Source organism: Megalobrama amblycephala, linkage group LG16 (assembly GCF_018812025.1).
Source record: "Megalobrama amblycephala isolate DHTTF-2021 linkage group LG16, ASM1881202v1, whole genome shotgun sequence".
Classification (NCBI taxonomy): Eukaryota; Metazoa; Chordata; class Actinopteri; order Cypriniformes; family Xenocyprididae; genus Megalobrama; species Megalobrama amblycephala.
The window spans coordinates 28,619,344-28,647,267 of NC_063059.1; the positions used below are offsets into that span (position 1 = coordinate 28,619,344).

The 27,924-nt window shown below is 34.6% G+C and overlaps 1 protein-coding gene across 2 annotated transcripts; it reads right to left on the bottom strand.

The window, feature by feature from the left end:
* alcamb (activated leukocyte cell adhesion molecule b) lies at window positions 1–27,735 on the bottom strand. 2 transcript variants are annotated; one of them, XM_048161316.1, is made up of 16 exons: window positions 27,508–27,732; window positions 15,229–15,335; window positions 14,307–14,511; window positions 14,118–14,182; window positions 13,817–13,904; window positions 12,856–13,029; window positions 12,184–12,308; window positions 11,462–11,594; window positions 11,245–11,357; window positions 10,986–11,112; window positions 10,720–10,838; window positions 5,417–5,549; window positions 3,180–3,209; window positions 2,749–2,863; window positions 2,499–2,612; window positions 1–1,231 (listed from the first exon to the last, which is right to left on the bottom strand). In XM_048161316.1, the coding sequence occupies exons 1-15, from the start codon at window positions 27,560–27,562 to the stop codon at window positions 2,519–2,521; spliced, it is 1,683 nt and encodes a 560-aa protein (XP_048017273.1). In that variant the 5' UTR covers window positions 27,563–27,732; the 3' UTR covers window positions 1–1,231; window positions 2,499–2,518. The 2 variants fall into 2 exon arrangements, with proteins under 2 accessions (XP_048017273.1, XP_048017274.1); XM_048161317.1 differs by lacking the exon at window positions 3,180–3,209 and having other exon boundaries at window positions 27,508–27,735.
* Window positions 27,736–27,924: the final 189 nt, after the last annotated feature.

Genomic DNA, 27,924 nt, shown 5'->3' on the forward strand with positions numbered 1-27,924 from the left:
TTTCCTAAAAATGTACACTTTATTTGAACTAGGAGTACAAAACAATGTTCATTATGTACAATACCTGCATGACCACATTTAACCTCTTTGGTTTTATGGTGGATTAAATGCACAGAATAAGCACTGAAGTGTGGAAATGCAGCAACACCACTACATAAACTGAAAGCTAAAAGATTTTCACAATTTTAAAGCTTGCAAGTAAATACCATCAATTGTACTGTACCATTCAACAACAATGGAGTTTTCAGGAAAATTTACTAAAACTAGCTACTGTAATGTCAAAACACTGGCATTTAGCTAAACCTTAACAATATAAATAGAACATAAAAAAAAGTTTACCATATTTACAAGTAATGCTTAAACCAGATCAATTTGCCACAAAACAATGAAACAAAGAAGACACAAAACAGATGATAAAGAAAAGAGGGAGTGTATATAAACATTATTGAGATATGATTTTTAGTTTCCTGAAAAAGGCAACAAGAATAAGATCCTAAATTAACATGGTCTTTAGTCATTGAAAATGATATGCTAAACAATCCAAGCAAAAGGCATGGTTTTCATTAACAAACAAGCATTGGTCCCTGCATCTTTTTACTTCTGAAATCACAAATTGTAACTTGTCATTTTAACTTCATATTAACGGGGTCTAATATTATATAATATTAGAAGTCTAAATATTGGTAAATAATGGTCTTCTAGATCCCAATAAGTATAGTATAGGGATGTAATTTTGCTTATTGACTTAAGACCTGAAAACTAGCCAAGTGCTCAGTATAAATCTGAAAATCATGCTTCACATCATGCCACAGATTAGGTACTATGTGTAATTCTACAGGAAAAGTCCCTTTCAGATACTAAAGGCCACAGTGTTTCTACCATGTGAAAATGCAAATATAAATTTGAATTAACTAAATACCTGGTACACGCACACTCAAAAAAAAAAATTCCCCATCACATGAAATTCAACATTATGAATGAACACTTTACAGACACAGATTTCTGAACAGGCTTGATCTTCAATGCAAAAGATTCACATATTTTACAACACACATTATTTATTAAATCCCTCGACACAGGGGAGGCAGACACGTTACAGATGACGGTGGTGATGTAACTGACACAGCTACTCAGGTCCTCCATTACGGCTTCAGATTTTTTTTTTTCCACATGTTCCACCATTTTTTCACTCCTTCTCTCATGGAAAAAGGGATTATTACTCAAATTAATCCTGAGGACAGACACATAATATGAAACATTTTAGGTGGCTGTTAAGGATCCATATATACACTTTTTTTTTTTAAGAAAATACTACTTTTATTCAGCAAGGATGCATTAAATTGAACAAAAGTAACAGTAAAGACTTTTATAATGCTATAAAAGATTTGTATTTTAATAGAAAGTTCAACAGAACAACTTTTATTTAAATCAAAGAATCTTGTCGTCAGCTTCCCCAATAATATTAACATAATATTTATCGAGCACCAAATTAGCATTTTAGAGTGATTTACATGACACTAAAGTAATGGCATCACTGGAGTAATGTCCGCTGAAAATTCAAAAATTAAAATATATTTAAATAGAAAATAGTTATTTTAAATTGTAATATTCCACAATATTGCTCTTTTACTTTTTTTTTGATCAAATAAATGCAGATATATAAAAAAAAAAATTAAATATATAAAAAAAATCCTTCAATCCTTCACGTGTACTTCATAACAAGAATGACCCCAAACTTTGTGTGTATAAAATAATTATATATATTATGTGTATAAACTAATTTATATTATATTTTTTATATATGAGTATAAAATAATTTATATATATATATATATATATATATATATATATATATATATATATATATATTTTTTTTTTTTTTTTTTTTTTTTTTTTTTTTTTTTTGAAACGCCCTAGAAAAGTGATGTTTGACAATATTAGCATGAATCCTTTTAAATCCTTTTCAAACTACAAAAACATTTTATACAATGAAAAAAAACATTCGATTAATCAAAATATCCAACATTAGCAGCTATCTGACCTAAACTGGGTTCTGATTGGTTCATTGTATTCTAAACTTAATTGGCAATCAATTGTTGAAGCTATTAAGGTGTGCTGACCCAAAGATCTTTTACAAACCTGGGCCAAGTTTAAACCAGTAACCAGGCATCACAGCTGGCAAAGGGGCATGTCTGATTTTGACATGTATATATTGCCATTATTATGTAATCAAAATGAAAATTATTATTGCTGGTCTTCAATGATAATGTCAAGTTACTTTAATGTATTTGCACCAAAAAATGATAAGGATTTATGCTGATATCATCCAAAACCACACTTTGCCAGGGGTGTTTCCAAACTTTTGGAGGGCAGAGAACACACACACACACACACACACACACACACACACACACACACACACACACACACACACACACACACACACACACACACACAAAATATCATATATTCAGTTGGTTTCAGAAATCTGTTCTCACCCTGAATGGCTCCTTTGACATTACACATCAGCTTTTTGGCTTTGATTCTCCTCCAGCTTCTTGCTCTCCTCCGCTGATCCGTCTTCCTTTTCTCCGGTTTTCCAGGATCCTTGCCTACATTCAGATTAAAAGTTACATAATATACCACTTTAAACTAATCTGATTGACATAACCACAGATACTGCAAATATGCAAATTGTGATGAATGATCACATCTTTACTGTTTGAGATGTGCATGTTATCCCAGTACCTGAATTTCTTCATATATAGCCAGTAGACCACTCCCATCACAATAAGGGCCACAATCAGGCCAAAAACAATGCCAACAGCCAGTACAGTCTGGTCACTCTTGTCATTTTTCAGATCTGTTCAAGAAACAGATAAAACAGTCAAAATAATATGTGGGAGACAAAATGAGAAGGGGAAGACAGATAACTTATATAAACCATTCATTAACTAAACAAAAGTAACCAAAACATTGATACAATATTTGTCAGGATGCTGGGCATCTCAGCACCTTTGTTTTAGCTTTCTTAAAAATAGACAGGTATTCTTCTACACTGTACAAATAGAGAGCATGTATTAAATTGAGTACAGGCACTCTGTTTTGGCATAAGCGCTCTTCCTCTGTATTGCAAAACAGTGCCAGACCTGAGTGTAGATGACAGCTCAACGTCTTACCTTGTTTGGCAAATGTCTGGTCCTCAAAAACTGTAATCAGATATAAAAATCATATTAACTTCCATTCGTATTGAATTCTAATGGAATGAAAACCCCATTGCATACAAAACTGGATGAATATTTGCAATATTTCCATGTTATTTTTGGGTTTTGCCTAAACAACCCTAAATGAAACAGCAATACATGTAAATACAGTAATCAATTTGCTTGTAGCTGTGTGTATAGCTATTTGTCCAAGGTTAAACGAAAGATTTTTCAGTCAAGTGAAAGCATGTGTTAGTCAGAGAACAGACCAGCATCCCGACAAACAGAACAGAAGAGGATGACGAGGAAAGGGGAGTTTTAATAAAAGATGTTTTCAGTGGTAAAGCTACGGGTGGCCCACCCAATAAATAGTTGGTCATTTTTCAAAAAGATGTATATATTAATAATAAACATCTTATCACACTATAACTTTATTTATTTAGTTAAAAGAATGATTAAATGCAGTTTTTCCATGGTCAATTGCAGGCGGTTTCATTTCCCCTCTCCCTATAGGTGCATTTCACACTCGTGTCAAAATGAAAGGTTTGATTCGTCAGTTTCTGTTAGTCCCGCCCAAGATGTAATGGTAAGATTTGCGCATTTGTGGAATGTGAAGTTTCATTTGTAAATTGTGAAGCAAATATTAAAATCAGTTAATACTTAAAGCCTAATTTGGATATAAATTGAAATATGTACTGCAGCAAGAAACCATGCAATTCCCAAAGCGCACAGAGACAATTGATTGTTAAGAGATTATCCCAGTGTTTAACCAGAAGCCCCATCATCTTATATCGTCTTCTAATACTGCAGAAGGACATGCAAAGGTAAGTACAGACATTTATAGTGTATAGTTAAAAGACTCTAAAAATTACTTCACATTGTCGCTGTAATGCATTTATTTTTCCATAAATCATTACTATTGGTCACCCTTTACGTCTCTCTGTGGGTTATGAACTTTTCATACATGCACCCTGTTTTACGAAGGCCCACCCAGAGCGGCTCTGGGCCCATCCATTTGAACGTTTCTGGCCCCGCCCCTAGTTACATTGTCTACTCTTAGATTTTAATGCCAACCAAACCATTTAGACAAAACTTTTATTAAAAAAAAAGTTGAAAAAAATGTGTTTGTAGTGTAAATGATATTCTAAGGCCAACAAATAGCTACACAAAAATGTGCTTGCCACACTATTATAGTTATTATGGTAACACTTTTCAATAACATTTCATCTGTTAACATGAACTAACTATTAAAAATTCTAAAGCATTTATTAATCTTAAATGTTCATTTCAACACTTACTCTAACATTACTAAAATTAAAATTCGTATTAGTCAACATTATTTAATGGATCTGAGCAGACATGAACAAATCGATGAACGGTTGTATTTTTATTAACCAACATTAAATTATAAATACTTTAACAAAATAATTAAATGCTCATTGTTAATTTAACAAATGGACCTTTAATGTAAAGTGTTACCATTATTATATTGAATGCAAAATAATGTTTAAAACACAGTAACTTTAATTTAATGAAGAAGTGTCATTTCAGATGTCAAACACCGCCCTTTACCATTTTTTTCTCTTTTAAAAGTTGTCTTAAAGGGTTAGTTCACCCAAAAATGAAAATAATGTCATTTATTATTCACCCTCATGTCATTCCACAACTAAAAGACCTTTCGTTCATCTTCAGAACACAAATTAAGATATTTTTGTTGAAATCCAGTGGCCTGCATGGCCAGCAATGATTCGACACAGAAGAATCAGAATGCTTCGAAGCTTCATGAAGCAGTGTTTTGAAATCAGCCATCACTATACAAGTTGTTATTTTGTTTTTTTGGTGCACCAAAAATATTCTTGTCTCTTTATAATATTAATATCAAACCACTGTACTCACATGAACTGATTTAAATATGTTTTTAGTATATTAATGGATCTTGAGAGAGAAAATGTCATTGCTCCCTATGCAGACCTCACTGAGCCATCGGATTTCAACTAAAATATCTTAATTTGTGTTCTGAAGATGAACAAAGGCCTTACGGATGTGGAACGGCATAAGGTAAGTAATCAATGACAGAATTTTCATTTTTGGGTGAACTAACCCTTTAATGGTTTTGTTAACCATTAAACAATGTCAATAAACTTACAGGAGAAATTCTGAGATGCATGAGGGTTTGGAAGTCAAGATAAGCATGGAAAAGAGCATACACTTACGTGGTGACACATCAATGCTCTTATTTACAGAGCCCAAGGCATTAGAGACCATGCAGGACACAGTTAGATTGACCTTTGGAACGATAGTGATTTTGTATGTGACTTTGCCATCCACATAAGCAGTCTCATCAACCTGCAATTACAGCACATAACATCCAGTAAATGACATAAGACAAATATTAGCACGGTATGCACTGCTATTATAAAGTGAAGTGATGTTTAAAACAACGATACAGGAAGTACAAGCTCTTTTGTAAAGGATTATGGTCACCACTAGAGAGCACTATTGCGCTGTGCACTAGCCGTTTCAATTTTAAGGAGGCATGCCATGTACTTAGACCACTTAGACAAAGAGAAAGCAGACAGTACGCAGACAATGAGGTAATGCACATCTGACATCTGACGAGTTGCACTGACAGCTCAATTTGTACCAATACAAAACCACATAATACAGGATGTATGTAAAAGCCTCATCATTTTTAATTGCTTCCTCAGTAAACACCCTCTCAGGCACACTAGTTGTGTGGTGTGTTTGAACAGTGACCTTATCCTAGTGCTTACTTATATGGGTACTATGACTGCTTTGTTTAACAAAATACATTCTGTCCCATTGTTACTGCTGTGAGAACATCTTTATCAGTTCAAAGAATGTGCTGCTAGCTTGTTCAAAATAAGATGTTTAACTCTTTTCAGGTTTTTTCACTGTTAAAAAGCAGCAATAAACCCTGGAAGATGAATTCTAAAAGAGCTCAGAAATGTCATAACAAAAGCTTTAAGGAAAGCTCAGTTTCAGGTTTTAATAATAAAAAAAAAGATACTTATTAAGCCAAAGAAAGTCCTTTGGTAACTGTAGTAATAGGTTGAGACTAAGAAGGCCGTTATGCAGTACATTTGATATATAAAAACATATTTAAAAATATTACAGTTTTCTTCTATCACAGCATCACAATTCACACTGAACAAATATAATTTCACTCCTTGCTTCGAAAGAACGATGCCATTTTGCTTTGTCCCCCAGTGATATGCACTGAAAAACATGAACACCTGGCAAATGGCCTGTTGTTTTTTCATGAACATGAAAACAGGGAATTTATTTAAGAAATATTCCAGGTGTTTTAATTTTTTTCCCCCCAAAACAAAACACATTTTTGGGGGGGAATATTATTTTTATTGATAAGAATTACCTAGGTTTTTCCTGTGTCCTCTATTTAATTTTTGTTAAAATCCCTAATGACATCATCATCATCATCCTCGTCCTCCAGAAAGTCATTAGGTATTAGCATTGGAAAGGATTTGATGAATTCTCTGATGTTTTGTGGTATTGTTTGCTGTGTCTAATTCTAAAACATTTCATTCTGTTCAGAAATCAATGATAAAATTTATCATTCAAAAACCTTGAACTAGCTTGACCAGAGCACATTTCTTAAAGTCTATAAATGGGTGGTTCTGCAATACGGGCACTTTTAAGTCCCAGAAGTGAAATTTAAGGTTTATGTTCAAAATTTGTCATCTAAAGCTTCATAAATATAAACACGATGTCATTACACACCTTGACTTAAATCATTAATGAATAATATGGTTTAAAGGTGCCCTAGAACTTTTTTTTAAAAAGATGTAATATAAGTCTTAAGTGTCCCCTGAATGTGTCTGTGAAGTTTCAGCTCAAAATACCCCATAGATTTTTTTTAATTAATTTTTTTAACTGCCTATTTTGGGGCATAATTAGAAATGAGCAGATTCAGGGTGTGTGGGCCTTTAAATCTCGTGCTCCACACCCCAAGAGCTCGCGCTTGCTTTAAACATCATAAAAAAAGTTCAAACAGCTAAAAAATGGATAACCCTCAAAATAGATCTTTACAAAGTGTTCGTCATGCAGCATGTCTAATCGCGTAAGTACAGTATTTATTTGGATGTTTACATTGATTCTGAATGAGTTTGATAGTGCTCCGTGGCTAACGGCTAATGCTACACTGTTGGAGAGATTTATAAAGAATGAAGTTGTGTTTATGAATTATACAGACTGCAAGTGTTTAAAAATGAAAATAGCGACGGCTCTTGTCTCCGTGAATACAGTAAGAAACGATGGTAACTTTAACCACATTTAACAGTACATTAGCAAAATGCTAACGAAACATTTAGAAAGACAATTTACAAATATCACTAAAAATATCATGATATCATGGATCATGTCAGTTATTATTGCTCCATCTGCCATTTTTTGCTATTGTTCTTGCTTGCTTACCTAGTCTGATGATTCAGCTGTGCACATCCAGACGTTCTGCCCTTGTCTAATGCCTTTCATAATGTTGGGAACATGAGCTGGCATATGCAAATATTGGGGGCGTACATATTAATGATCCCGACTGTTACGTAACAGTCGGTGTTATGTTGAGATTTGCCTGTTCTTCGGAGGTCGTTTAAACAAATGAGATTTATATAAGAAGGAGGAAACAATGGAGTTTGAGACTCACTGTATGTCTTTTCCATGTACTGAACTCTTGTTATTTAACTATACCGAGGTAAATTCAATTTTTGAATCTAGGGCACCATTAATGGAAAATTATGTAGCACTTACAGGTCCAAACACCATTTTTGCTCATGTCCCACCTGTGGTTTTAATGCTGAGATGCATAAAATTAGCTAATTCTTTTACAATATGACACCATTTCAAATTAATTCGTTTCAAATTAGTGTTACTTTACACCATCTTAAAAGTTCTTTTTTTTGTTTACTCATCATTTATATGATTTTTTTCATCTAAATACACCACACTTTTGAGTCCTTACCGCAACACTGAAAAAAGACTCTTAATATGAAGCCAAACAAATCTAGTTTCTATGGAAACAGAAATTAGCATGTGAACACATGTCTGGCAGATTGGGCCACCCCCATTAGGTCACTCACAAGATCCAGAAAACTAAGATAAAGATCATCTGTTCTTAAGTATTTATTATGTGTCCTTACCATTCAGCTTAGTAATTGTGTATTTTGATCTACATTTTAAAAATGAATTTATATTGCTGTTGAATACATGTATATGTGGTGCTAAAAGTCAAAACTGATGTATCAGACCTTGCTAGCTGCCAGTTATCAGCAATATTAGCAAAAATGTCATTTCTGCATCATGTCTTAACCACAGAATTTTTAGGTGTTGCGGTAAAGACCTTGCATTGCGGTAAAGACAAATTCAAGTTTTATACTGTAATTAAATATAAACATGCCATTTTTGCAATCCTAGATGATACCAAATTTATCTAATAAGATGATAGAAATGCAGCGACTTAATGAGAAAAGACCCTGACAGATATGAATAGTTATGGAAAAAAGATGACTCCCTCGATGGTTCCCTCAATCGAAAACCTATGCATTTTTCCCATAGACTTTTTGGGGGGGATAAAATAAAAAACAAATCACAAAAAATAAGCTCTGTGTTTAACAAAGGGTTATGACACTTACACATTTTGTCTATCAATATAATCTTTACAAGTTAACACAACATTTATACATTTTGAAGCCCAAATAAAGTCGTCAGATATAAAAAGCTAACAGTGGGCTATAAACGGACTACAGCACACCATGGTCGCGGATCAACGTCACCACCACTTTATTTAAAAACAACTTTATTTAAAAACATGCTTGCTGATTATGATCTGCTCTGTATGAATACTTATCCACTTTTTCATGAGAAATGCCGTCCATTCGTTTTGTCCAAAAATGCTAGAAAATAATTGAGATATTTTTATCTTTTGTTAATAATGTTTTATTTATTTGTTTATTATTTTGTTAGTTTATGTAAACCTTAATATTATTTTTTGTGTTTAAAATCCTTATGTTTGATCATTGTGCCCCCAATAAACTTAAAGGTGCTCTAAGCGATGTCACGCGTTTTTAGGCCAAAACATTTGTCACATACAGCAAACATCTCCTCACTATCCGCTAGCTCCCTGTCCCCTGAACACACTGTAAAAAAACGCGGTCTCTGTAGTCGCCACAAGCTCCAAAAATGGCAACAAAAATGACCTGGTGCAGCCTGGACCACTAAACATATTAACATGCTCCAGCCAATAACCGACAAGAATGATTTTAAATGCGCGTTCATGACTGTTTCAGGAAGCACGGAGGGGAGGGGGAGGAGGAGGAGGAGGGAGGGTCTAGCTAGCATCTGTTTTGTTTGACAACACTTCGAACGTCAACAGGGAGTTACTCCACCCAGGATCACTTAGAGCACCTTTAAGAGATCATCTTTCACTGTATTATGTTCGATTGAATACTGTGATTGCATACCATTTGCCAATTAGACCAGAAAAAAAAAAAAAAAAAAAGCGCTTACCATCTCAGAAGCACTAGCTATGGCCGACACAAACTGTCATTACCGCAGCAATGATTTATTTTAATTATTAATCAGACTGTTTGCAAAAATGCCGTGTATTAAAACAGTTGATATCTAAGATTAGCATCAAAATTTTCCATGGCATAAAGAATATCAAAAAATCCCCTAATTTTAAATTATTTTTAATATCTGTATTTACAAAAATGGACAAATCATAAAAGTAACTATGTAATTTGTATTACATTTTTATAAAAAAAAAAAAAAAAAAAGTAAAATTACTGTTTATTTTGTAAGAAGAGATAAAACCATAAAAAAAAAATTCTAGATTAAAATCTTAACATCTACATTTAATTTTGTGTACATTTTTATATGTATTACAGACTGTGATGGTTAAAATTGAAATTCATAGAGGTTGATATTTTTAAAATTGAGTCAAAAGTGCCCATAGTTGCAGAAACACCCAAATACTTTCTTAAAATTATAGCACAAATATATATTTTTTTACAGTTCAGTGCACAAAAGTATATTACTGTTCAAAAGTTTGTGGTCAATAAGTTTATTTTTTTTTTTTTATTAATTCAGCAAGGATGCATTAAATTGATCAAAAGTTACAGTAATGACATTTATAATGTTACAAAAGATTTCCATTTAAAATAAATGCTGTACTCTTGAACATTTAATTCAAATAATCATGACAAAAATGTATCATTGTTTCCGAATATTAAGCAGCACAAATGTTTTCAGCATATTAGAATCAACATATTAGAATGATTTCTAAATGATCATGTGACACTGAAGAATGGAGTAATGATGCTGATAACTCCGCTTTACCATCACAAGAATTAACTACATTTTAAAATAGATTTTAAAATATCTTAAAATTGTAATACTGTATTTTTGATCAAATAAATGCAGCCTTGCTGAGCAAAAAAATATAAAAAAAAATTATGTGTGTCAGATAGTTCAGACTTACTTTTGTGCCATTGACACTCCACTGTACTGTGGGTTTTGGAAAGCCTTCAACCTCACAAGACAGGACCTTGTTCTTGTTTCCATCACGTGCCTTGGTCAGGCCCTTGATCACTGGAGAACCTGCAAAAACACTCGTGTCATCAGCCATCAACAATGCTCATCCAAAACCTTCTTCTGAAGCATTTCTATGATTTACAATGGTCTGCTATGGAATGTTGTCAACTGCTAAAGCAAATGCACACTTTATAAATTAAATATGAATCTTACCTTGAACTATTAATTCAAATGTTTGTGTCTTCTTGAGGCCAGCCATGGAAACAACACACTCATATACACCAGAGTCTGAGTACTTCAACTTGTCGAACTTGGGCAGTCTATTCAGATCGTTATTGCCCTAAAAGAGAGATTTTAAGTATTCATGAATGACTAGAAATCAACATAAGGTTTCGTTTTTAACAGGGGTGAGTAGTCACACATGACCTAGGTTTTAATGACAATATTTTATAAAAAGATATTCATTTTCTACCTTTCTCCAAGATATTTGTGGTGTTCCTGAAGCTTTAACGTCTACTGTCACCTCAAAGCTCTCGCCAAGTCTCTTGGAAACTCGACCAGCAGTGCTAAGAGCCACATCAAGATCTTTTGGGAAAAAGACAGAGCTTAGAGTCACATTTTGACTTTGAAAAACAAATCAAAAATCTATCAATTGTGAAAAAAGAAAGAATCCTGAAGTATTTCCTTACATTCAACTGTGATGGATACAGATTCTGCCATATCCTCATTGTTCACCAGTGAACATTTGTATTCTCCAGTGTTTGCCCGGGTGACATTAGTTAAGGTGTATGTGTTGGAATTCTCCACTGTCTTTTTCTCTCCCTACAGATAAAGAAAGGCCAAATTTAGCAGCAGTTGGAGTTGAAACTAGGGCTGTCAAAAGATTAAATCGCATACAAAATAAAAGTTTGAGTTTGCATAATTTATGTGTGAGTAATATATATATATATATATATATATATATATATATATATATATATATATATATATATATATATATATATATATATATATATATATATATATATATATATATATATATATATATATATATATATACACACACACACACACACAAACATTTATATTTTTATATAATTTATATATATATATATATATATAAATAAAAATATTTTGTACATAAATAACATATTTCTCTTAAATATATTAATTTTGTGTGTATTAATTGTGTGTTGTGTAACATTGATTTGTGTGTATTTATATATACACATATTAATTACACACAGTACTCACACATACTCATATATTACGCAAACTCAAACTTTTATTTTGTATGCGATTAATCGCGATTAATCGTTTGACAGCCCTAGTTGAAACACAACCTTTATTTCCTGATTGAGGCTAAGGAACAAACAAAGTGAACACATTGAGTTAATCTGACAAGATTTACCTTCACATAGAAGATGTAGCTAGAAGGTGGAGGGTTTCCGTCTGCCATGCATTTGAGGGTCACATTGTCCCCTTCCTTAAAAGGACCCTGGGACACCATTTGGAGACTGACCTTCTCAGTAGGGTCTGTGGAGAGAGGATTTGTGTAAAGCATGGAGGGCAGCACAGAGAAGCCCTGCCAGAGCCCATGCAAATAAGGGCACTTCAGAGAAGCTCCTTATGAGCCAGAAGAGGTCCTTCAGCTCAAGAGTTGAGGCTTTGAGAGTGCTCTCATGGTGTGAAATGCTTTTGAGAGTTAGCAGTGGACTAGTAGCTTCACAATAATAGCCAGAGGCAAGACAAAACCCCATTCAACAACTAAACGCCCTGCTTCCGAAAGGACAAATTACATATCTTATTGGACGAAATTCAACAAGCCATTTGATTCTGATAAGGCCTCTTTTTCATCGCTACTTCAAATGGAAAGAGTTATTCTGAATAATCCTGTGAATTATGCTCAACATTAAACCATTAACCACTTCAGTTTTGAATACATTAGCTTTCAGTGAGATTGTCTGAAACTGAATTACAGAGGAAAGTAAAAGCATTGGGATTAAAAGCTCACAAAAATGCCACAAATAGGAATAATATTATCCAAATGCTATAAGAAAGAATAAGAAAGCAGTATACTTACAGTTCACAGTGAAGATAAGAGGGGAGGAATCCATGTTAGCTGACCGGATGTGTTGAACCTGACAAGTGAAACTGGCATCAATGTCTTCCTTCACTGCTGTATACTCAAGGTCAGAAGTTGTTGCAGACAGACCAGTCTCTTTATCAACAACCACAGCTGCAGTGATTTTAATGGCTGTAATCAACAGAGGAAAAAAAATAGCACTTAAGGACAATAATTCAGTAACAATTTACTCTTTAATAATTTGGAGCTATTTAGTGCTTTTCTTATAATTTTTGTACTTTCTTTCCTCCATGAAACACAAATAGAGAACCATTTTCATTATACTTTCTCATCTTTTTAGAAGCCTGAAATCTTCATTACCCGTTATTGAAACAGCATTGAAACAGTTTTTGATTTCATTTGCATCATACAGATTTGGAATGAAATGAGGGTGAGTAAATAGCCATGTTTCCACTGCAGGAACTGTCTCCAGGAACTATAGGGACTTTGGGGTGGTACTCAGTGTGATTCGACCCCAGGAACAAGGGTCTAAATGAAGTTCTGGGTAAAAATTTCCCTCTCAGAAAGTCCCTGCTCAAGAGGAAGTACTTTTTCAGAACATTCGGGGGTGGGACTTGGGTGCTGAACATGCTGATTGGTTGAGTTCACACAGCATTTTGATTGGTTTGACTCAATGCATGTACCACAACGGAATTTTAAATACAATGCTGCATGAAGAGTTGTTTGCCATTCGAACGACCGTTGCGGAGGAGGAAATCCAGCGAGAACTGCAAAGTCGCGTGAAGGACTAATTAGTCCTTCACGGTACTTTAGACCACGAAGGAAATGCAGACAGCAACAGGTCAGGGGGGGGAAAAAAGTTCCTGGGACAAATTGTTCTAGGTAATTTAAATGGAAACATGGCTAATGATGGCAAATATTTGGGTACAACTATAACTTCCATCATATTTCACCCTACCTGCGCCATCAGCCATAAGTGGAGTTTTGTTCTTGAACCATGTGATGTTGGCAGCTGGATTGGCACCTTCAGTACGACACTGCGCTAACTGTTGAGACAAAAATAAACAAACCGAACAATATTGATGCAAATATAATGGAGGACTATTATTTATATGTGAAACTTCCAGTGCACTCACTGCATATTTGGTGCAGACTATAAGAATTTGTCAAGTCTTTAAATCACATGCTGTATTCACTGCAAATAACAATATTTCATTCCGTGTTCCTATGTTGTGCATCTAATATATACACACACACACCTTAGTTAGTTTGCCAACTGCCATCGTAGTCGTTTGATTTGTAATCTGAGGTTGAGATGGAACCTCTGAAAAGAGAGAAAACTTTGTTAGTGTAGTTCATAAATACATTCAATAATATTAGTTATCAGAACTTCTATCATTATAAATATATAAAAAAAGTTCTATTGTGATATTGTGTACGATTCTTACTGTAAATGACCAGTTGAACGGGGTACTCAAAAATGTCTCCAGTCCCCACCACCATGCAGGTGAAGGTCTTCTGATCTGCCATGGTCACTTGTTTGATGATGAGCCCTAAATCGTTCTTGATACTGACTCTGTTCTTGTAGTTCTCGTCCTCTGTAATACTGGCATTCTGACCAATTTGTTTCACCAGAATGTTGCCATCGTTGTTCTATGTAAAAAAGTATTTTTAACAGAGATAACAACAGTTATCCCATTCATACATTGACATTCTTGTTTAAAGGGTTAGTTAACCTAAAAATACAAATTCTGTCAATCACTCACCCTCATGTCTTTCTAAACCCGTAACATTTTCGTTCTTTTTTGATGATTTCTGAGAGATGTCTGTCCCTCCATAGACAATTACACAACTACCACTTTGTCGCTTCTAAATGCTCATAAAGAGATCGTAAAAAGAAATCTATATGAATTGATCAGTTTAGTCCAAATTTTCTGAAGTGACACGATCAATTTATATGATGAACAGATTAAATTTAGGCTTTTATTAACATGTAAACATTCATCAAATCACACATCTCGAACGAAAGTCTTACGGGTTTTGGTGATATGAGATTGAGTAATTAATGACAGAGTTTTCATTTTTGGGTAAACACTGTGGCTCTGTAGTGCTTTCAAAACAAATAAGCCAGTATCATTAGTTTGGGGGTAGGATTTCTTGTAATAAGTCATTTAGCTAGGAATTGGAGAAGTTTTTCTAAACAATAGTAGAGATGGACATGGTAGTTTGAATATTTGGGATATATTTGGGGTAATATTTGGAATACCTGATTGGAAACAGTTACATTTTTCAAGTTTTTTTTTAAGTTCCAGTGAAATTACACAGTGCAACTTTAAAAAGACCAAAAAAATAAGTAAATCTCAAACTTACATATTTCCATTTAACTAACGTGACAGCCTTTTCCGTAATGCGTCCATTGTTGCATGGGATTTCAACAGTGTCTCCATACTTTCCAGTGACAGTTTCCAAGCCACTCACTAAAATGCACAAATTTAAAAAAAAAGAATAATAATAAGTGTGACAGTGAATACAATGTGTTGAGAAAACATCTTATAAAAGGTAACCTGGGTTACAGAGTAGTCGCACAATGTCTAAGTAAAACATTTTCACATACACATATGTACAATAATATTATCATATTGTTAGCTATATGTATTTTGCAAATAAAATGCTTGATTGCAGTTCAAGAGGGTGTTTGCAGTGGCTTTTTATCTCAATAAACCTCAATATTTTAATATTATTTAAATACTATTAAATTTTGCCTGGCTGATTTGCAGGCTGATTTGAATATTCAAAAGAGTTTTTTGCAAAGAGAATGTTTTTGCTGAAAGAGAGACGTCTGTTCTCTTACAAACAGTCACTAAATAAAAACTTTTATTAGTATTGTTGATACAATTAAATTATGATAATATGGGCAGGTAAAAACAAAAACTTGGTTTCTAACATTTCATCTATAGATTTTTAATAGATTCTTTCAGGGGAAAAAAAAAAAAAAAAAAAAAAATTATGCTCTTTTTTTTTTGCTAAAAGCTGTGAATTGACTAAATGATTTTCAAAGTTTCTTTTGACTACTTCGATCAGACTCTTTGGGTTTTCTTTGGTACACATCAATTTGACACGAGATTAACAAGAAACTAAATATTCAAATGGGAAAAAAGCCCTGAATCCAATTTCTAGACAAACACCAAAGCCAGTAAAACTGGTTGTTGTGTCACAACTGCACTTCTGAGAATGGGTCGTCAGCAGTTAAGATGGATAACTGTCAACAGAAGGCCTGATAAAGTAGCTCGAGATAAGATTGACACACAAAACCGCAACTTTTGAAAAAAAAAATTCCACTGAAATGCATCATGAAAGGTAAAACTTGACTGAACCTGCCATACAACTCATTGTGGGTTTACAAATGCAGAAATCTGTGGCTGTTGTGATGTGAAAATATATATTTATGTATATACTGTAAAAGATTAGCGGCCAACGTTAAAAGTGCAGTATCTAATATTGACAGCTAGCAGTTGAAATTGGGTACTGCAGTCTAAATTTAAAATACTATATAGAATTGTTCCTCCTCATACTCAACACTCACATGGGTTGCTAGATTCATTGTTACTAGGTAGTGGCAAATCTAGATAGCTCAGTCATGAGGTTTTACATACATAACAAAACTGGATCCCTGTCTAGTTTTATTTCTCCTTTTGTTATTTTCAGGCACACAGTAATTCTGGACCAAGTGTTAACTTAGGACATTCAGCATCAAAAGCATATATAAATGTTATCCCTTCAAGGAAAGAAATACTAGTTATGATTAATCGAAATTAAAGTTAAAATTAAAATTTCTTCCACTGTCTGGATGTATGGACCCGTCATTAACCCTTAAATGCATACCTCGGGTCTTTAGTGACCCAGGATGTCATTCACTACCCTCCTCCTCGTTCATTTTAAAAAATTAGACATCAACCTTCTTGGTATTCCTCAATCAATTCATTATAAAGAATATAACAAGAAAAAAAAAAAATCATAACATTCTAAAAGAATGCCTATTTTTGTATTCATTTTTTGTAAAAATTGTATAGGGTCGCTAACGACCCGAGGTGTGTATGAGTGTACTTGTATTTTTTCTGCACAACAATAATTGAATCTTAGATGACAGAATAAGTGCAATTCACCTTTATTCCACAAGGTGGCAATGTCTGATACACAATGCTGAAGTGACGACTCATTTAGACAGAAAACGAAATAAGAAAAACATGAAATGGCTCAGCGATTTACTGCAGAGCAAGTACTGAACGCAATCAAATATGACTGTAACTCTTACTGGATTGATCTGGTGAAGCTGTTAGCGATCGAAATATTGATTTTGAAGATGTTGAAAATTATATAGTTTTGAGAATACGTTTGAGATTGCGAATGGGTTCATATTCGTGACCTCAAACATAAAACTAGAACATTATTTGCTGAATTTACTGGGAAATGAGCTCTGACGAGGACAGTGATGATGGCATAAAACATCTGCTCAAACGGAGCCCTTTCAAGCTCCAAAAGGTAACAAAATATGATTTATTTTATTCTTCTGTAATTGTTACTCTAATATCAGAGGAGTTTTATATTATCGCGACAGGTAGAGATCCTTCCGTGTTAGATATAGATCCGGGTCGATAAAGACCCGAATATGTAAGAATGATTGGCGAAACAGTCATGCATTTAAGGGTTAAAATGTATTCAGTTCCTGGCCATATTTTTAATAAGACATACAAGAGCAAGGATGTAAACAATAATAATTGCTATACTAATCCTCATTGTATCATATGGGCTGGAAGTTAATATACACGTTAGCAACATGGATCATTATTACAAGTATTCTTTGGAATACTTCATTCTGATTGGTCAATTGCACCATTCTGTATAAAGTCATAATGAAACCTAAGCACCAACAGATCACTTCTTCCATACTGTGATAGAAAGCAAAAAAGTAGGGCGGGGACTTGGTTTTACGCATTGGTTTGTGTCTGGTTTTTGAAAATTCAGCGTTGTACTCAAAAGCGGAGGCAGTTAAATGCAAGCCTGCAGGGGTGGAGTTTAAGCGTCCTAATGAATGGATAAGTCCTGCGTACATCACTACGTCGTCCAGAAGATCCAGTTATTTCATTTTGAAAAGAAAAAAAAAAAGCTTTTTTCTATTTGATTAAATGTTATGAGATCAAAAACATTTTGAAAATTAAACGTAAGCACTGATTAATTGATCACAATTAGATCAATAACATGCATTTAGATGACAGACAGGGTGACTTTTCAGTTCCACTTTAAATATTTTTGTATAATGGCCGCTAAAATTTCACCACTGCCCCAGGCTACTCTAGTATCACTGTGAAGTCTCTTTTCCACTCACAAATAAATTACTTTCAACTCAGAACAATATTTTATGTCCATTTACTTATCTGGCAAGCAGCAGTGTATTAAGTGAGAAAGTACAGTGAGCGCTAAAAATAAACCCCTTCAGGATCATACAAGACCCTGATGACAAGCCTCTCGGGTTTATTTTGTGATTAAGACCTACTGGCTGTATATTACAGAATATATTTGTAAAAACTGGACAGGACAATCTGGATCTACCCCATTAGATTTTATCTAATAGCTGTCTGTTTTTTAGAATGACTATGTTGTTTTAGGTGACACTGGATGATTAAGTAGCAGTAGCTTAAAGCAAACGGATGCCGGCTGACACACTAAAAGAGCAAAGGATTGAGTGTCAGATTGCCCTAAGAGCTTCAAAACCAGCACCAGGTGAAGTAAACAAATGACGCTGCCCTCCCAACCCCCTCATCCCTCTGCTTTGTTTCATGAACAGGTGCTGCTGCAGGAGCTTCTTCATGCACCTGTTGTTAATATTCTATGCTGCTGAAAATCTCTTGATGGGGAACATCATGTCCTAGAGCCTGTAGCGCACAACCAGATTATTCGTTGAAAGCATACAGAGAGACTATAGGACTTTCAGCCATTTTTACACTCTAAATCTAATGCTCTAAAATAAACCTAACCTAACCTAAATGTCCTAATGTTGTTTTGTTGGACTTCCTAAAAGTCTGAGACCACAATGAAAATTTGGAATACAATGTTTACAACATTAAGGAAATTATAAATGTTTAAATTTGGGCAATGAACCAACAATTAATACATTTTGAATGCCGTAGTACTAGGCTCAAAAGGAATACAACGGGTTAATCGGTTCAGAACAGCTCTCACAAGCCGAGAGGATGTTCGCAAACCATTAACCTGAGGATGAGTCAGTTAAGTGATCGTGTGTCCGTTGTAGCCAAGAACAGCCCTGTCACCATGGTGAATATCCAGGAGACACAGACAACCTAGGAATTGATTTGGAGTCTGTCTTATTACACCAAATGTCCTCCTTTACTCACTCCAACATGCAAGAGCCATTAGGCTTCCTTGAAAATGCCATAAATTAAGTCTACGATGGGCATGAAATTGCTCTCAAAACAAAACTCATCAAGCAGGTTGGACTCATAAGTGATAAGTGCACTCAGAAATCACATCCATTAAGTTCTAAATTATGTATTTGATTGCAGGGCCCCTCGGGGAACTTAAAGAATGTCTGCGTCAGACAGCAGATCATGGCAGATTTAATAGTGACCCAAAAGGATTCACTGACAGCCCCCCATTCGTGAGCGGCTATTAAACTAAATAGAGAACTATTAACAAAATACAGTCAAGCAGCTTCCGTGGAGGTCCATTAACCCCAAAGCAATTTACTAGCGCAAGGTTATGACAGAATGTTCATTCTGCTGCCGCTGCAGAATCTTAAAATCCATCACTCTAGAGTCAGGAAGAAAAGGAAAAATCTTTACAAATTTAGTTAAAACGTGCAATGTTATTAAAAACAAAGTCTTTGTATTCAAGTTGGTTTCAAAAAAACGTGCACACCATTTTCAAGAAAAATTTGAGTTATATATATATATATATATATATATATATATATATATATATATATATATATATATATATATATATATATATATATATATATATATATATATATATATATATATATATATATATATATATATATATATATATATAAAATAAAATATATATATAAAATAAATATATATATATATATATATATTTTTTTTTATACACAATTATTAATTGATAATTTTTCAAAAATGAAAAAGTTGCACCACATGACAATCGGAACTAACTGTCAAATTATCTGATATTTCAAGAGACTTCGAGACAATGACTCACTGTCATGAGGGAATTAATATTTGAAAAACTGTTTTGTTAAATTAATTTTAAAGAAAAAAAAATAGTGTTGTTAAATGATTAATCAATTAATTGCATCCAAAATAAAGTTTGTTTACATAATATGTGTGGTACGGTATATATATATATATATATATATATATATTTTTTTTTTTTTTTTTTTTTTTTTTTAAATAAAATAAATACACACACATGCATGTATATATTTAACAAATATATTATATTTATATACAATTTATATTGATTATATATAAATATACATGTATACATATAAATATTTCTTAAATATATTCATGTTTGTGTACACGTATGTAAACAAACTTTAATTTGGGATGCGATTAATCGCGATTAATCGTTTGAAAGCACTAGAAAAAAAAGAAAATATTTCAAAGTGCTTAAGGTTTTCTTTTCAAGAATTTATTTTTTTTTAATGTGGTTTATTTCTTCTTGATTATGATATTAAAATATTTTGATTTTATGGCCCCCCAAAAAAAAAAAAAAAATAATAATAATAATTTAGAAATGAATCATGCTTTTCACAGAAGAGATGTGAATTGCGTTTTAATGTATTTTTTCAATAAATTATTAGAGAGCATAAATAAGAGCGTCATGTCACTGACCCGATTGCATCATGTAAATTATGAGAACCTGGTAATATTTGAGAATTCAAGGTCAAAACTGTTGCAGCAAGTTGCTAAGTTCATCCAGGTTATCAGTTAACCAAAGCATGAACGTACATAGACATGCATGCATGATACGCAGTATAAAATTAACAGACACTTTAAAATGTAAAGCTAATGAGCACATTGAGGCAGACAGTCTTGACTTCAAATCGTCACAAATTTATGTTCCAGCAATTAGACTCAGAAGTTTTCATGTGGTCTTTGATTAACAACCTTCCTAACATCAAAGGTGTTCTGTTGAACATATCTCAAAGCATTTCAAAAGACAGTGAGGTGTCTCGTATTTTTGCATAGACAGAGAGAGCACCTTTATCTCTTCCAAAACCAGTCTCCCTGCTCCCAGATGCCTCGAGGCTCCAGGCATTTGCATTCCATGAGATCCTGCAGGGCCCCTTGTGTTCATAACATCAGCGTTTGCTTGCAGCCACTGAGATACCAATCAAATTTGGTGCCAAAACACAGAGGTCAGCGAGCTTGTATTGAGAGTTAAATAAGCTCCTTCTCTGGGCTCTAAAAGGGCCGCCTCCCAAGTTGTGAGAGGGCCCATAACAATACAGCCCCATATATAGACCACCTTTATATCTGTGTAAACAAAACCAGAGCAAATATTGATTTCAGAAAGTATGGCTGGTAGGTGTGTGCTGAGCAACTGTGAACTCCTCTCTGCAGGGAGTGAAACAAACAAAAAAAAAAAAAAAAAAAAAAAATAGACAGCGGAACTTGGGGAGTGCTAGCTCAAGGCCTTTTCTGTCTGAGTGATTAACTCGTGAATTATGTTAGGTTTAAAACTCTCTGACATGATAGTATGTCACTACTAATGAGCCAGTTTTCTCTTTTTTTCCTCCACTATGATGCTTTGACACAACAAGGCAAATCTTTTTCACATTCCTGTGTAGTTCAGGGACTGGCCAGGTTTGTAAAAAAGGTCACAAAGGTCCTTAACTGTCTCCTTCATTATCCCTGTAGCCTAAGGGTCTACATCTGCAGAAAGCTTCCTAGAAAACAGCTTAAATGAAGTTTATACATTGCAGACTTTGAAGGAACTTCATAAAAGCATTTTAACCATAATTTGGCTGGAATATTGGTATTTGTTGATGAACTACCAGAGCAGAGACCGTTTCTCTCTACATATATTAGAGAAGACATGATCCTACCAGGTGATCATGATCCTCTAAAATTTAATCAGTCAGTCACAGAAAAAAAAAAAAAAAATGTGGTGAACTCATGCAGTCCGTGAGGGACAGATTGTAGATCGTAACAGTGGGTCCTTGTGGTAATTACAGTATGTCGGGCAGGAAATCTATCATCCATCGACCTCAAATATGACTTATTTGAAAGTCGTAGCAACTTTACATGGCTGCTCACTCGCTCTAGCTTTAACATCCATATCCATGAAGTGGAAGCCATAAATGGTTAACAAGTCTGAGTAGGTATAACCAACCAACTCCTATACAAATTCCAGTAATTACTACAAAAAAAAAAAAAAAAAAAAAATTCCTCATTTAGTCTAGGTAACTTTGTACCCTTAAAGGGATAGTTCACCCAAAAATAATAATTGTCATCACTTATTCACCCTCAAGTTGTTCCAAACCTGTATGAGTTTCTCTCTTCTGTTGAACACAAAATATATTTTGAAGAATGTTGGTAACGGTAGCCATTAACTTTCATAGTAGGAAAAAAAATTACTATGGAAGTCAATGGCTACCATCAACTGCCTGGTTCCCAACATTCTTCTTGTGTGTTTAACAGAAGAAAGAAAAAAAAAAAAAATAAAAAATAAAAATAAAATACAGATTTGGAACAACTTGAGGGTGAACTATCCCTTTAAAATCTATCCCGTATAAATCCAAAAAGTCTCACATTGTAGAAGATGTTTCAATCCATTCCCACCTCTTAAAAGTACATGGAATAAATTCAATTCCAATCACTTTAAAGGTATCCGTCACAAACATGAGGCACCTCATTATAATACCTTGCTACTGAATGCAACACATTTTTATAGAGTGAATGTAAACTCCAATGCTCTTGACACCACTACATTCTTACATATAAATTGTGCTTGTTGAAAACACTAGAAATATGTGCCATTTTGGAAGGCCACCAGGCATAGCTTTCATATTGACAGAGAGCACAGACATCTGGGACAGGTGTGGCTGTTGTTCACTACTTGTGCAGGCATGCCAGCACAAAAGCAGACAACATCAAAGTTCCTACAAAAGAAAGAAAACTAAAGAAAAGTTTATTCTTTTCCGAAGAAAAAAAGCTTCAAAGTTATAATGTCAAAGGATTATTGGAAAGAGGCCAGAAGTGCTGAGAATAGGAAACATTTCCAAAGAAACACAATCGAAGCATCTGCCTTTTCACTATCAGTAGCCTATGTGCTAACCCGCACCACATTATAGCGGGTCATTAAACGGCTGACTTTTGAACTGAAATATGTTTTTAAATTCAAAGAGAATTGCTTTTTGCAACCAGCTTTACTTCCGTAATCTGATGGAATCGGGCTCAGATTCAAGAATGAAAATCTGCTGCATATAATCTGATGAATATTTCAAACAGTCCCCATAACCTGTGACATCAGCAGAAATATCAAGTTGTTTTAGAGGAAGAGCAAATAACATTTTGTTTAAAGATCTGAAAAGACAAACATTCTTTGGAATAACATGTACCAGTGAATCATTCAGAATAAGATCACAAATTTGAAGAGAAGAATAAATATGTTGACTTTAAAGCAACTTGGGTGGCAAACTAAAACACTGTTTTAAACTGTAAAGAGTTAGTTCACCCAAAAAAGAAATTACTCACCCTCATGTTTGTATGTGAATAAAAGCCTAAATTCAATCCATTTATCATATAAAGCGATTGTGTCTCTTCAGAAAATTTGGACGAAACTGCGTGATTCATATGGATTCGTTTTAAGATCTCTTTATGAACCTTTTGAAGCAGCAAGGTGGTAGTTGCATGGTGGACTGTCAATGGAAGTATAGAAATCTCTCGATTCAATTTAAAATATCTTCATTTGTTAAGATAAACAAAAGTCTTACGGGTTTGGAAAGACATGAGGGCGAGTAATAGAGTTTTTCCATTTTCAGGTGGCTTCCTGTGTCAAAACATATTCAAACTGCCACCTTGATAAGAAACAGGCCAATCGCACAGATGAGAAGGGCCATAAATGTTAAGGGCAGGTGATCATTGCTCTTGGAAAAAAGAAACAGAAACGAGAAAGAAACACCACAAGTGCAGACCACTTTGTCTGCATTGCAACAACATGCTGATATATATATATATAAGCTGAGACAAAGCTTGTTTTTGAAGACCATCAAAACATTCAGCCAGGAAGTTAAAATAAGGCCAACACTTTGGCTTACCACGACACATATCTATGACATGACTAGCTGATCATGGTTTACCATTCTACTGCTGCTCAACATTAGCACCCATTTCGAGTTCTTTGAAACAGCTCTGAATAGTACCAAAACTTGATCTGACCAATACTTTCAAAGAAACAAAGTAGAGGTTGACTGATATTTTAAGGTGATATTTTTTAATTTTCATAAGAAAACAAGGTCCATTGTCACTAGTGTAGCAATGTATGAGGCACAGCTCACACAGAAGTCACTTTCAAAGCAAGCAGATTGCTGTTGGTCAACACAACAAATCCACGAGACACTTTAACCACTTGCAAAAATCTATGAGGGAAAACCATTTGCCCTCATGCAAAATTCCTAATTGCATGGGGGGGGGGGGAAATGGCAAATGTGCCCACACCTTTACAGATTTACAAGCACAGCTAGTTGCTTTCATTTTTAATATGGTTTACTGTCTAATACTAATAAAAAATGCTGCCTGACCAGTGAGAAATGCAACGTGGAACACGTGGATGAAACCACCGAGATGGTGACAGCACTTCGGCAATATGCAAAACACAGTAAACATTTCAAAACAACTCGAAAAATCTCTCAGGTTATGCCTAAAGGCGGTTCTGTAGAAGGAAATGTGACACACGAAGAAACAAGCAGAAGTGAAGGGGCAGGAGTAAAAATGATTTAGAATTCTGACACTAGCTTCACCTTACCCGAGATAAAGAAAGAGAGAGGGGGAGAGAGAGAGAAGGCGGGAAAGGAGGGGTAGGCGGCTTTATTGTAATGGCTGGTTTCATTTCCTGAATCCCAGCGCTAACAGTGCAGGATTAAGAGCTTTCAATTGAACATATACAGTGCAGATGCTTCCTCTCAGCTGCTACTATGAAAACACTGCAGAAAAAGCAAAAGCAAGAAGCAGTCTAACAAAATTACCTGAACTCAAAAGAATGATTCAGGTCAAAGACAGAAGAGAAACAGACACAAGTATTTGCAAACCAAATGGATTTGCGTCAACCTCAATGGGGTTAACGCACACCTCTTGCAATACATACAATTTCATACTTCAGTCTTAGTGGTGCTTTTGAAATGCATGAAGAGAACAGAAGTATGCGCTGCAGTAATTCATATGGTAACCCAATGTCTTTCTCAACAGAAGTGCATGTAAAGGACCTGGGTGAGATAACGGCTTCTCGGTGGGGAGTATACAGTTGAATTTAATTACAAATAGAGAAGAGTCTGTGGGAGATGTCACAATTGTACACGCATTAGTTAAAAAAACCTGCCAAACAATAAAGTCAGCAGGGGTTCGAAGAGGGTCTTTGAGAAGCCGAATAATAAGAGTGAAACAACCTGACTTTTTGTCCCGAAATTCAGGGTGGATCCAAGAAAGTGCACTGGAGGTTACGGAGAACCATGGGGGACTTCATGCATCTCAATGGACGCATTTCTGCAAGTCAAGAGTGCCACTGTTAAGCACACACATGCCTATCCTGTTGTAAAACAATGTGTCTCCTCTCTTTTGACTGGACAATTGCTCTCTTGTCTTGCCTGATGACAGATAAACTGGTTCCTATGAAGGCACTGTGAAAGAGTACTTCTGCGGTAAAGAAGACAGGAGTACAAGCTAGAGGATGACAATAGTAGTACTTTCACTGCGGGAAGCAAATTAATAAATGTATGAATGGACAAGCCCTGTGAATTGCATCTAATCTAAGCAAACAGCCTTTTGTTGCGCTATATTTGCTTTCTTTTATAATGGGACTATAAAATGGATTTTGCAGTAGGTCAGACATGTAACTCTAAGTGGTTGATTCACCTTTGAATAAAAGATTCTAAAAAGGATGTAAAAAATAAATGTACTCATTAACCAATTAGGATTATATACCAAGGTTTCTGACTAAAACTAATCTGAAATCAGAATTAGAATAAAACTTCTAGTCAACGTATGTCCATAAAAGATAATGAGAAAACACAAATTAGTTCTGCAATGCAAAAGCCAATCAATAAAAAAAGCAAAATTACCAGGAGATGATTTCTCACCACAAATAAGTCTGAACTCTGAGAACTCAGTTCAGATATTATAGAAATATATGTCTTGAAAGCAAAGTTTATCACTGAAGAGCAGACTTAGACAAAAAGGTGTAATTTTTGCAGCAAACTGACAGAAACCCACCAGCTAAACTAGAAATACAGGGTGTGACATTGCAGATGGTGTGTTTTGAGGGGGGTTGTGGGGGAGGGGTGGAGAGAGAACAAAAAACAGATGCTGCACTAAACTAGTTGTAAACTCAGTTTGGCCAATCTAGTAGACAAACAGTCACGGGTGTAAATGAAACAACAATTTGCTAACTAAGAATGACTCAAACAGACCCATGACCAAATCTTGTCTCATTTGCCTTTGGGTAGAAACCTAGTTTCATTGAACATGAAGTAAATGTTTAACAATAAAAATGTTTCCCCGACCCCAAGTAGCTATTTTTGTGCTTTTTTTAAGTATAATCCAAAATACCCAGCACTGGATTAAAGAATTTCACTTTTTCCTCTCACAACTAAGGACAAAACCGTCACAACTCACGACACGTTTAAGTTGGTCTTCCAAAGCAACAATCTTTCAGCACATGACACGCTATCATTATGCTTTTGGTTTTCCAGCCCAAAAGGCGAATGTGTCTCTGTAAAGTTGCATTGACAGACGCGCTGGTGCTTTACAATAACAAGATGTTTACGAGCCAGTCTTTTGTGTCCTTTATTTCATTACCTGAATATGCTATTGATGCACTCAAGACAACTAATGCTATGAAAACCAGCGCCCCTGCATTTTATTATATGAGACAGGCGAAATGGAAACAAACAGAGGCACTGTGATATAGGCTCAAATAAATTATTAATTGATTTTAACTACCTATGAGTAAAGGTTTAACTCGTACAGCCTAATATCCACCACAGTTTTTTTTTTTTTTTCCACAAGAGAAACAGGTGCAAGCAAAAGGTAGTAAAAGGTGGGGGCGGGGACAAAGAGCTTGTATCGAAATAAATGTTACTTTTATACGGAGAAGACCATAGTTCATCGTTATTCTGTTGTTGACGAAGGCAGCAAAAATAATTCCATTAAAAGCAAAAGCTTTGGACAGAATTCCAAGTGAAACTGTGGCGCGCGCGTTTCCTCTTTAGAAAGATTTATTTCAGAACGTGTGCGTTCATTCTAATAAGTTTTTACAAGAAATCTTAAAAAGTAACACTGCTCCATTCTTTCATTGGTCCATCTCATTGTTAATGTCAATCTAAAACGACGTTCTAAATAAGGAAAATGACAAATTAATCTGTATTACCTTGATTCATCAGGGATACGGTGAGCAGACACGTTAAAAAGGCGGTCCAGTGCATCTTTCGGCAGTCTGGGATACTTGAGAAATAATATCCTTGCGTTAGAGCGTCCTTGCTGGATAATGATCTGGAAACTACAATATAGGCAGCGTGCGTCAGTAAAATTCAAACTTTGAGTTGTTCCCCACGTGTCTCATCTGTTGAAGCTGTGACGGTCGGTTATAGGTCTCTCCTGAAGCTCCTCCCCTGCTCTGTGTACATAAACTAATTTAACCTACTAGAAAACACTTTATGACACATCTCTTATCTTGTCCTGTGATCCTCTGCAGTTCTACTTTACTATAGTATTGTTTTCGTAATATTTGATTTGGCTGTATAAACAGGTTATGCTGGAAGACATTGGTTCATATTAAATGCACTAT